General features: G+C 48.2%; 1 protein-coding gene across 5 annotated transcripts in view; it reads right to left on the bottom strand.

Annotated features, from left to right (window-relative positions):
• The window catches only part of LOC116950982 (protein FAM13A-like), a 72,047-nt gene that overhangs the window by 39,992 nt on the left and 19,470 nt on the right, over nucleotides 1-12,585 (bottom strand). The window contains exon 1 of one of the 5 annotated variants that reach the window (XM_076073397.1): nucleotides 6,626-10,525. The exons of the other annotated variants lie outside the window; for them this stretch is intronic. Within the exon in view, the coding sequence (XP_075929512.1) occupies nucleotides 6,626-6,655 (30 nt within the window). The 5' untranslated portion in view covers nucleotides 6,656-10,525. Of the gene's footprint in view, nucleotides 1-6,625; nucleotides 10,526-12,585 lie in introns of those variants that run through there. 5 annotated transcript variants of the gene reach the window in all.

A 12,585-nucleotide genomic window follows, 5' to 3' on the forward strand; every position in this document is an offset into this window, starting at 1 on the left:
TCTCCTACCTCTTCTCACATCACTCGTCCCTCCATGCACTCTCCACTCCAGAAACTGAGGCTTTCTCAACTAAAGCACCCAGTCAACCTTCGCTCAGTGGGAAGTCACCCTTTCCCCTCTGCTGCCCCCATAGTCATAGGTGCTGTCGACACCCTGCGCCTGTTCAAGTCATAAACTTCCGTGTTCCCTCTGCCTCATAACCAACCGCCTCCCTCTACAAAATATATATGCCCATTGTTTCTGCACTGCGTCTTGAAACAAGGTCACCAAATGAACCACAATACCTTGCCGATCTCGTCAAGGAGCGTAAACCATCTCGCGAACTCCGGTCATCCTCGAAGAGGCTTTTGGCTAGCCATCGAACAAAGACACTGCATCGCATGCTTGCAGATGCGCTTCTGCGGACGTCTGGAATTCTCTTCCTCCCGATATTAGGAAGCCACTCGAGCTATGCATTTAAAATCTAGATTGAAAACTAATTTATTTAGAACAGAATTTTGCATTTCGTTTGTCGTCCTTCCCGCACACCTCCGATTAACAGGTTGACTACGCACAACCCATTGTGCTCCGTTCTATCGTGTGTGCTAGTCTTCAGGGCTTTCGTTCTCTTGGCTGATCTTGAACTGAACTCCACCTCTCCACTTCCGCACACACCACCCCATGGCGCCCACCAAACTCAACCAATGGGTTCGATTTCGCAGAGCTGCGTGTTACCGGGTCGTGACCTCTGCTGTTGTCTACGCCTGATGAAAAAAACAATCCACTCACAGGGAGGGGTACTGAGCGGTGGTGTTTTGAAACGTACACAAGCCACGTTAACGGGAGTAGGGACGTCGTTAGGACCGGAGTAGAGAAACAGCATCAAAAAGGCGTAATGAGCGGCGGTGTTTTCTTAAGAAAACGCCGTTGTTTCCATGAGGATCAAAATCAGCCCATTTCGAGGTTGCAATTTATTTATATTGTTTTAATATTATTTTAAAAAATCAATATTATAATTATTTACATTATAAAACAAAACAAGATAAAACTTGTAAAAAGAACACCACTGAAATCAGGCAATATGCCACGCCAATCGTGTAATACACAACGCAATGTTACAGTTGCGACTGTACTGTGCGGTGCTAAAGTGGGACTTCCGGGCGCGTGCGACGTTTCTACGCAGCGTGGAGACGCAACCGATGACAAGGCAGCGTCGCCACGCACGCCATTACATTTTGAGCCCCCGTGAGTAAGATCTCATTTTTTCCGTCCAAGGTTTTAATCAATTTTTCAGCGGTCCCTCAACTAACTGCCCCGTTGTGTGCGGCGCACGGTGTACTAAACAGGTGTACTATACACTGTGTACGCTACAGCTGCTCGCGTTGTATCATGGACAACGCCGTCTCCCATCCAGAAACCGTAAGAGCCACGCACGGCGAATGGCACCGGGAACTTGGAGGAGGCCCACACGGGATCCGTGTGCCCACACCTAGCAACGCGACGTCACGAGCCGTGACGCTCTCCGTAAAAAAACACGCGCTGCCTCCGAGCCCAGCAGCATCACAGCACGAGTATCGAGCCTCTGTGCTTATTCGGTTGTTTACCTCGAGCCAATTCTTTTTCTGGACAGTGAGGAATTTTTTTTTGTGGAAGACAGATTTATTTGTTCTTCCATTTTGGATAAGGGCGTATTTATAAATCTCTCACACGTGTATACAAGCAGCTGACGTTTCAGCCCAAGGGTCAGAAAGTTTTTGCTTTTGAAGTAAAAAGGTTTGTCCGCTAGAATACAACTGGAGTGTTCTAATGACGTGCCCCCGGGGTCACCATCACTGTTATCACGCAGGAATGAGCGGCTACTTATTCGAGCGGATGTAAAGAGTCAGTGACTGTAGTGCATAGTTCGTAAGTTAAAGAAATGCCTGCAACGATTAACTGAATTAATTAACGAGTGTACAGATGTTTGACGAGGTCACGAGAGAGTTTTTTTTTTGTATAGCTGTGAGACATGGCCTTTGGGCATAAATTGCATTGAATCAACAGTTCCCATGAGGAAGACAATGAACATCATATGGGAACTACAAACGTACAAAACAAAATATAGTCAAGCAAACACATGACACTGCTAACACCGACAACCAAAAACGAAAAAAAAGTTTTTTTTAAATTTAACCAGGTAAGGCCCACTGAGTTATATAGCTCCTATTCAGAAGCAACCTGGCCACAAATGATTGGTCAACAAAGTGGTTTATTATGTGGGAATTTATAGCAGCCAAATACTTTAAACGCATGTTGATTCGAAATGTGGAGGGGAAAAACAGGGGACCCGGAGAAAAATGTACACGACCACGGAGAGAGAGACATACAAACTCAAATATACAGGTGTCACAGGGTCGGGATCGAACACATAACATCCTGTAAACCAGACGAGGTAGTTAACATCTCGCCACCTGGCCACAGGAGTATTGTAGGAAGAGGGCAGAGGTCAGCAACCTGCGATTCCGGATCCGCACGTGGCTCTTTAAGCACCACTTCGTGACAGTTATTTATTGAGACCACTGTCTCGTATTCACGTGCATTGCGGCTCTTGAAATATTGATATTATTTTACCGAATCCCAAAAAAATGGCTATTCTTGTTATTTTGGTTGCCGACCCCTTGGAATAGGATAACCGTGCTGAGATAACAGAAATGGGTAGAACTGTTCTATTTTTAGCACGCGACCCGTGTTTTGTTTTGGCGCTAATATTTGGGCACAGTGTGACACGAGCATCAGTCTCTGAGCAGACACACGTGTGCATTACCACTCGGCAGCCCATCAATGCCTGCAGTGTTTATTGTTGCAAACCCCCGACAGGTTTTGATTACGGTCAGTGGCATGAGCGAAATTTTTCAAAATGTAATTGCATTCAATTCAAATTTATCTGTAATCCTGTAAGCAGCTGTGGTCAAGGGTAAAAAGCGCGAACGCGGCAATCCGTCGTGTGGGTTTGATGAACTCGCGAGTTCACAGTTCGGATACGGTGACATTAAGTAATCAAGAGTATGCGTAGCAATTGTGGAGGAGATGATGAAAAATTGTTGTGTTAGTACGGCACGGCGCATCACAACCGTGTGAACGTTTGACATAGTTCGACGGGTGGGCAACGCGGCTCGAATCGCAGCCAACAACATTAACCCCAGACTGACACCGTAAGCGATATATTCTCTCGGCTGAAAAAAAACGAGAAAGCTTTTCTTAACAAACAGGAACTCAAACAAAGAAATCGGACCGTAGAGTACTGAGCAGGAGTGTAAGAACTCTCGGCAGACCCTGACAATTAGTCTCACCACGGAGATGAAGTCGAATGAAGGCAACCGCATTAAGATTAACATCGTCATGTGCGGGGTGATTGCAAAGTCCCTACCCTGATTTTAACGTAATGGGTCCTCACGTCAAACAATGTGATGCATTTGAAATCTGTCTTCAAGCGTAGGGTGGTAACTCAGTGCGGTTCTACAACTCGGCTCCCTCCTACCTCTACACTTACAACGTCGTGTCCTTCGTTTCCTCAACACTTTCCGAGTCGGTCTTGAACACGCCGCCAAATGTTCCGCGACACTGAGCGCCAAGAGCACCACAGGCCTCTTCACTGAAACTATAAAAGCTAAAAGTATTTTTTTGTATTTTACCAGGTAAGGCCCAATGAGCTGAATAACTCTTTTTCAGAATGCGACCAAGCTATCACAAATGATAGCTCAATGATGTGGCTTATCACGTGGAAATTTAGAACAGCCAAATACTGTAAATGCATGTTGATTCTACACGTGGAGGGGAAAAACGGAGGACCCAGAGAAAAATCCACGTGACCATGGCGAGAACATGCAAACTCCAAATATACAGGCATCAGTTGGAATTGAACCCACGACCTCCTGCATATCAGGCAAGGCAGTTAACATCTCACAACCGCAGCGCCCCTTGGACTTGGAAGCTCAGCAAACTGTAGACACCAGCCCAGTGTTTTAACAGAGGGCTGATGACAGATTCAATTTAAAGTTACTGGTTTAAGCTCCGCTAACACACACACACACACGGAGCTTTTTACTGCACCGACATCACCTTGACATTAATTCTGCCCAGCACTGCTACCTGAAAAAACAAAGCAAATGACTAAAATATACAATTCTAGAAATATATTGACACTTCCATGAATAACTATTGATAATCTACAGGCCTTTGTCAATCCACTGCTGGATGAAGGCTTCCCCATGCTAGTTGAGGGGGGGGGGGGGTTATGGTCTCCGGATTCACGGTGCAGGGCACTAACTACTGCGAGACCAATCACCCTAGCATTGATGCAACACATGCATGCATTGCATTTGTCTCCAAAACAAGGGGACATTAATAGCAGCGAGAGACTTTCATCGCCCTGGGCGCATCGCTGTGTGTGAGCACTAGCTCCTGCACCTGCAGAAAAAAATTGACAAAAGTGACCTCATTGAATGCAACAGCGCCGTCAGGTCACCGAGCAATAACATCGACTGCTTGACGTTAGACTTTTGAAGGATAAAAATTCATCGATATTCAACTCCGAAGACATCACAAAGCCCTCTGCTTTGCCACAGTATCCAGTTTTAAGTAAAATCAGCAGATTTGTATTGTTCCTTCATTCACAATTTGGTTTACACTATCTGACCTCTATTTGTTGAATGGGCAGAGTGCTACATTTTTTTTGTACAACACGTTTCCAGGATACGGCTTTGTCCGGACAGAGGCAGCAGGAGTTTCCAAACTTTGCCAGCCTACTACCCCCTCACGCACTTTTAATTCTTGGAGCTCACAATGTTAAACATTGGGCAGGCAAAATATTCATAAATTGTGATAGAGGTGAACGCCTGCGATACAAGCATCGAATCGACACACGGTTTATGACGATGACACCCACATGCTTTGCGGATATGCCTCTGGGCTAAGAGAATGACTGAGGAAAAAATAACAGAACATATGAAACAAACAAGAATCGATCATTAAATTCTTGTTTAAACCGTGACCCCCCAATTCATGACAATTCATCAAATCGCCAAGCGGGTGAATCTCCGCACGACTTCCCCTTTGCAATCCACTGCTGGATCAAGGCCTCGTTCCACCATATCAGTCACGAGGGTTTTTTTTTACCATACTTCACCGCACTGGTTAGTGAGGGTTGGAGAAGGGAAGCCCAGGAGCGGTTCAGATACCACTCCCCACCGATGCGAGATGTGAGCCAGGAATCGAACTCATGACGGCGAGTGTGCTAACCACTATACCACCACTCTGCCCAGAGCACAATACATACCTATTTATGATGCGAATGACTTCCCAATGAAATGGACTTACAAACACACATAAGTACAGTATAACCGCATCTCAGGGTGGTGTACACACAGGCAGACACAGCAGGCCTAGGGCTAAGGTGGTAATTAGATATCAGGATTTTAACACTAATGTAAGCAGAGGGGATTTCATCGGATCTGTTGTACAAATCCTTTTCTCAAGTCTCTAAAGCTGGCAGATGGCCGCGTGTCTCCGTTCAGTTTAGGCCCCATGTGCCGCCTGAACACAGGTATGCCGGGATGGCACCGTCCGTTGCCAGGAGCGGCCTTCTGGTTTGTCAGAGAGCCCCACGCAACCGTGACCATCGAATCACCTCTCCATTACTCAAGCCGCAGACATAGCGAGCATACGCTTCAAAGGGAATAAAAGCGGAGGCACTTTTACAAACGAAGATGCTTATTTCAAACTTGTTTATGTTATGCCTCTTTTGCGCATGTGAAAATGTCTTGCATAAAAAAAAATATATTCCCCCGAGAAAAGCTATATTCGGTGAATTGAGTACATTTTTCAATTGCCTATTCATCCACTCGGGCCTTTGTTTTCCCTCAGAAGGGTTGATAAATGTGTGCCCGTGAGCACAGAAAAGACTTCAAAGTTAATCACACCTGTGGAGGTATACGTTACATTTACAAACGATTGCAGTTTCACAAAGTTCCTGAAAATGTATTTTGGGTAGTTGCAAAGAACCGCATCATAAAAAGTTCTCTCCCTTTTCGCGTCTGCTTACAGGGACATTATTCACTTGGACTTCTGTTCTTCTTTTCACGAAGCAGCGTTGGTTGATGCCGTGGGTGGCGGCGGCGTTTCCAGCACCTGCGTTTACACAGCCCTGCCAACGCGTTCCCTTAAGGGTTGTGCTGTTTGGAATGTGTTGCCAGCCCAGTGCCACCCGTGCCACCAGGACAGTGACCCCAAATTCCAGTCTCAGCCCTGGGGAGGGATCTCTTCTCGCCCGGACAAACCCTAGGGCGAGCGAGCAACACAGCATGTGCCGGCTGAATCTCAGCCGCGGCCTGGCCGTTCAGAGAAGCGACACATGGCGCTCGCTGCTGGGATGAAACGAACGAAAGTGGAAAGGGTGGCTGGGTGTGGCGCTGGCATTCCAGCCCGCTCGCCCGTAGCCGTGCCAAGACGAAAATGCCCACCAGAGGAACTCTGCCGCTAACGTCTGCACCGCTGCGCCGCAAGGGCAGAGCAGTGAATGGTTCACCGCAGGACTGCGCTGGGCAAATAAAATAAACTTTAAGCACACGACGCGAACGTGAAGAGGTATGAGGAATGCGCTTCTACTCACACAAAGGCGCATGGCTGCTCCTACACCCATGGCGGAGCTGAGGGCCCCAAAGCGGCCGTACGCATGGAGCGGAGGAGCTACATCACGGCTCGTGCCACTCGCGCCGCACGGGCTACGCTCGGCCGCAGCAAGAACACTCGATGTCGCTTTCTCGAAACCACTGCGTGCACCACAGAGGCGGGTGAGCAAGCGAGCGCACAGCGAGAGGGCGCAGAGTGAGAGAGCTCAAGCGGTCGGCCGACACGACAGCTGGCAGCAGCACACGGCAAGCGGCGTGGTGGGATGCACACGCGAAGCGGAAGGCGGAAGCTGCTGCTGCCGCCGCGAATGTTTGGCATTCTCGTCACCACGGTGAAAAGGGGACACCCTCTCAGAGCGATGGCTGGGGAGCGGCGGAGGATGGGGGAGGGACAGAGGGGGGGAAGTCGCAGAGAGGGAGGGAAGTCACGTGACCAGTGCACAGGGATGACTGGGTCATGTGCCTTTGACGGTGCGTTTGCTGAAGTAATTCCCCACCTCCTGTCCCCCCGCCCTCAGGCTCATGCTCCATGCCTCACCTCGACTGTGGACCAGTCACAGCAATGTTTTGCTCTACTCTTCTACTCACTGCTGGCAGTAACGGGATGAATACAAATACCGACTGTAACATGTGCAGCGTTAATCAATAACAGGGCCAGCCAAGCATGTACGGCAGCCAAGCATTTCCAGCAGCAACAGCAGCGTTGATCTCTTACATCGGCACCATCCAGTCCACACAACCTCCATCCACAATCTAGGCCACCACTGCTCCAGACAAAATCTTCAAACTGCACACACACTGTACTACACAAGGTATGCATCTTCGCCCACGTGTCTGGAATGTTGAAATACTGTGCACACTTGGGAACACTGTTACACGTGTTTTAATAAGCCGTGTTGTTGTCTCCTTATGTTAACAGTAACAAACTTCCCTTTGTGGTTTTGGAGCAGCTCTACAGATCTTAAGCAGATCAGTGCTGCCTTCACTGCATCGCAAACAGAAACCCATGCGGCAAGACACCAGTTGTTTGTGGTGTGTGACTATAAATGCACTCGACTTCAAAGGACGTGAGAATTTTATTTAATATTTTGGAACCGATTCCACAAAACGCAGGGGCCCGTGGAGATCCAGCCACCCATGTTTCAGAGTTCTTCGCTGGCTAGGTGGAATGGGCGAATGAAAGAGGAAATGAATGAGGCCGAGAGCAAACAAAGAGGGACCGCATAGGGCAATGAGCAGACCGACCCCACTTCTCCCTCTCCTAGCAAAGCCCTGACTCAGCTGTCTGTTCCAATGGTGCCTCTGTCACCGTCGGTCTTCAATGCCTACTGCCCTTCCTTTGGAACGTGCGAATCAGAGGACAACACGTGCTACGCACCCCTCCGCTGTGCAGCATCAAGTATTTACTTAAGGCGTAAAAACTAATTCTTTACGGGGAATGGCTCGATGCAGATAGTGAGGGTTAAACATTTCTGGATATCCTGGACATTCAAATAAGTATACTTTTTTAACAGTGGTTGAGCACAGGCTCAAAGGTTCGAAACGTTCAGCGGCTAACAACAATTGGAACTTTAAAGGTTTTGCTAAACAAGAGGAACACATTCCATTAAATGAGCAAGGCTATAATTGTATGAGCTTGGGGAGGTTATGTCAAAGAGGGAGAGAGCAAGGGAGGAAGAAGAAAAGTCTTGTGACCTGCGGTCTTTCTTTCGTATGACATGTGAATACATATTATACCGAGTCTGACGATCCATGCAACGGCATCAGAACTGCTCAATGTGCAGCGTCCGAGCCGCCTGTGTAAGCGTGTGCTGGGCAGCAGTCGGTTATGCAATGAACGTCACTCTCTCGTTCCCCATTTGGTCGTTTAGCCCAGTGTGGGTAGGATGAAACAGCGAGTCTAGTAAGCAGAGCCCTCGACACGGGTGGAGAAACCACGGAGTTGAATTCACGGGAACGGTCGTGGTAGCGGCGATGGAGGAGTCTGCGTCTCATGTATGTTGAACTTCCTTCGCACATGGTGCTACTCCTTCTGCAGAGCATTGCACATAGCCCCTTGCAGCAAGATAAACCGAAACGCGAAAGATATTAACATTTTTCAAGTACAGTAAAAAAATTAAGCACCTTGAAACAATTTTCGGCGACTCCTGATGCCGTTAGCTTTGCCGCAGCAGGGGTTCCAAAGTCAGAGTTGAAGAAAAAAACAACGCCCCAGTGAGGCCGCGTTGAACGCTTGTGACAGCTGCCCTTTTAAGGAAACAATTTAAAGAAGCGTGTTTGTATTCACGAAACTGCCATCACAACGTATAAGGCCCCAATAAATCTCCGGGGGAAAAGAGAGGCGTGCCATTGTGCATGCCAATGGCGCCGGCGCCTTCGCGCCAAACCGAACGGCGGCGCGTTGGCGCGTCAGTCCTCCTTGCCGGATCGCCGGCGACGCTCCAAATCGTTGGGGCCCACGTGCTGGATTAGCGTGAACTCGGGACCGCGGGCGCGTGGCGGCAGACGAAACGCAAGCTCGCGCGCTACAACAGCCAACGGATGTTGTTATTCTCTGCGACACCCACGCATTCATGTGTGCGGTTTGGTACCGCGAACTGGTGAAATCAGTACACGCGCGTTCTCTCTTACACACACGTCCCTTCTTCTACACAAAGACAAAGATCCCCCGTATAGCCTGAACAAACTGTTGGGGCAAGTGCTGTTCACAAGCATCTTTGAAGGCTGGCCAGCACCACGCCCGGCCGCCTTTGTCTCCCCAGTGGCGATGTTTACACACCACACCAGGTCAGGGGTGGAGCCAGGATTTCAGGCCGGGGTGACATTCAACAAATTTTAATTTCAAGAATGATTAGAGTCAGGCTGTTGAACTAGACGCCATCGGTTGACGACACACTCTGACAATCCAGTTGCACGGAGTCCGCCAGACCGAGTGTCGTACACTTATACGCAGAATGTCACCCCTGTCACCCCCCCTGGCTCCGCCCCTGCACCAGGTACTCATTTGAGGCCAAGTCGACCTGGGGCAGGCCCAGGACCGATGCAGATAATCGTCACTGGTATTGGGCATGAGCGGCAATCGAACTCAGGTCGCCGGGTTGGTAGCGCAGCGTGCTAACAATTACACTACCACTCCCCATTTTACACACACACGCATACAGGGGGATAACGCCAAATGCATGAATGGGAGCGGCCATGCGAGGTGACGTCCCCGGAGAATATAACATCTAATTTGTGAAATGGCACGTATTGTTTAAAGCAAGCGAAACCTAAAAACACCCATCACTTCTGTGGTCGATAAAATTAGTACCACTGTGTTGTGTATTGGTAGGTCATCGGTTGTTGTCCTATGGACGACTCGGCCCTGCCATAAGAATGTGAAATTTTCACCACGGCCTCAGTGCTCACTTGAGCGGGAACCCACCGACTTTTTTTTATATCAACAACACAAACAGTCTGAGAAACTGTCAGAGCACACGGCAGGGCACAGGGTCAGAGTACGCGGCAGGGCACACGGCAGGGCACGTGGCAGGGCACACTGTCAGAGGACGCGGCATGGCATGTGCCGACTGTACTAGTTTAGTTCAAGTTAAATAAATTACATGAGTTTGATTTGAGATGCTTCATCGTACAGTGAGGGAAAAAAGTATTTGATCCCCTGCTGATTTTGTACGCTTGCCCACTGACAAAGAAATTAACAGTCTATAATTTTAATGGTAGGTTTATTTGAACAGTGAGAGACAGAATAACACAGAAATCCAGAAAAACGCATGTCAAAAATGTTATAAATTGATTTGCATTTTTATGAGGGAAATAAGTATTTGAACCCCTCTCAATCAGAAAGATTTCTGGCTCCCAGGTGTCTTTGATACAGGTAACGAGCTAAGATTAGGAGCACACTCTTAAAGGGAGTGCGCTCCTAATCTCAGCTTGTTACCTGTATAAAAGACACCTTTTCACAGAAGCAATCAATCAATCAGATTCCAAACTCTCCACCATGGCCAAGACCAAAGAAGAAACACAAAAGAACTTTCAATCTCCCTCGGCCTGGGGATCCATGCAAGATCTCACCTCGTGGAGTTGCAATGATCATGAGAACGGTGAGGAATCAGCCCAGAACTACACGGGAGGATCTTGTCAATGATCTCAAGGCAGCTGGGACCATAGTCACCAAGAAAACAATTGGTAACACACTACACCGTGAAGGACTGAAATCCTGCAGCGCGCGCAAAGGTCCCCCTGCTCAAGAAAGCACATATACATGCCCGTCTGAAGTTTGCCAATGAACATCTGCATGATTCAGGGGACAACTGGGTGAAAGTGTTGTGGTCAGATGAGACCAAAATGGAGCTCTTTGGCATCAACTCAACTCGCCGTGTTTGGAGGAGGAGGAATGCTGCCTATGACCCTAAAAACACCATCCCCACCGTCAAACATGGAGGTGGAAACATTATGCTTTGGGGGTGTTTTTCTGGTAAGGGGACAGGACAACTTCACCGCATCAAAGGGACGATGAACGGGGCCATGTACCATCAAATCTTGAGTGAGAACCTCCTTCCCTCAGCCAGGGCATTGAAAATGGGTCGTGGATGGGTATTCCAGCATGACAATGACCCAAAACACACGGCCAAGGCAACAAAGGAGTGGCTCAAGAAGAAGCACATTAAGGTCCTGGAGTGGCCTTGCCAGTCTCCAGACCTTATTCCCATAAAAAATATGTGGCAGGAGCTGAAGGTTCGAGTTGCCAAATGTCAGCCTCGAAACCTTAATGACTTGGAGAAGATCTGCAAAGAGGAGTGGGACAAAATCCCTCCTGAGATGTGTGCAAACCTGGTGGCCAACTACAAGAAACGTCTGACCTCTGTGATTGCCAACAAGGGTTTTGCCACCAAGTACTAAGTCATGTTTTGCAGAGGGGTCAAATACTTATTTCTCTCATTAAAATGCAAATCAATTTATAACATTTTTGACATGCGTTTTTCTGGATTTTGTTGTTGTTATTCTGTCTCTCACTGTTTAAATGAACCTACCATTAAAATTATAGACTGATCATTTCTTTGTCAGTGGGCAAACGTACAAAATCAGCAGGGGATCAAATACTTTTTTCCCTCACTGTAAGTGCAATGATGACATTGTGCATCTCATTCGCTGTACAGTTTGTATCTTGTTTCTATTTTAGATATATACGACTCGGAGGTATATTTTTCACGAGATAAAACGTGCATGTGCCACACAATCGTGGAGAAATCAAAACGAACGGGAACATGTTCCGAGAGGAGATATCACAAGACTAGGTCATGTACAGGCTGCGGGCCATGCATCAAAAGGCTGACCAACCCCCACGATGCAGCTCCTTCCACAAACGACAACGGAGCTCGTTTCTCTCCAAGCGGAAGCGGTCTCTGCTTGCTTCGTTATCACAGTCGCGGCAAAGTGCGGCCTTGAAAAACTGTTTTTGAGCGGCACCAGGGAGGGCACACACGCCCCCAGTGGACTCACGGCCAGTACCATCACCACCACCAACGTCCCCCCTACGTCGCCAGTAAGCGCGGCTATCCCTCATTAAACGCGGCCAGTGAGCGCCGCGGGGCTTTGGGTGCCAAAAACCACCACCACACCAATTTCACGTACTCACTGTGACTGGTACTACCGTGCTCACAGATACAGCAGAAGAGAAGAAGACTCAGATACTGCTACCGATAACCCAAACCCCAAAATCCTAAACGCTAACTCTAACCCCACAACCCCAACGCCCTAATCCTAAACTGTACTTCCAAAACCCCAACTCACTAACCCTAAACCCTAGCTCCTTAACCTAAACTCCTTAAACCCCAACACCCTAACACTAAACCCTTACTCCCTAACCGTAAACCCCAAACGTAAACGCTAACTCTATCTCCATATTAACAAGAACTTCCTAACCCGAACTTCCTAAACCATA

The sequence above is a fragment of the Petromyzon marinus genome, chromosome 41, assembly GCF_048934315.1.
Source record: "Petromyzon marinus isolate PM22_M1 ecotype Great Lakes invasive population chromosome 41, UKy_Petmar_22M1.pri1.0, whole genome shotgun sequence".
Taxonomy (NCBI): domain Eukaryota; kingdom Metazoa; phylum Chordata; class Hyperoartia; order Petromyzontiformes; family Petromyzontidae; genus Petromyzon; species Petromyzon marinus.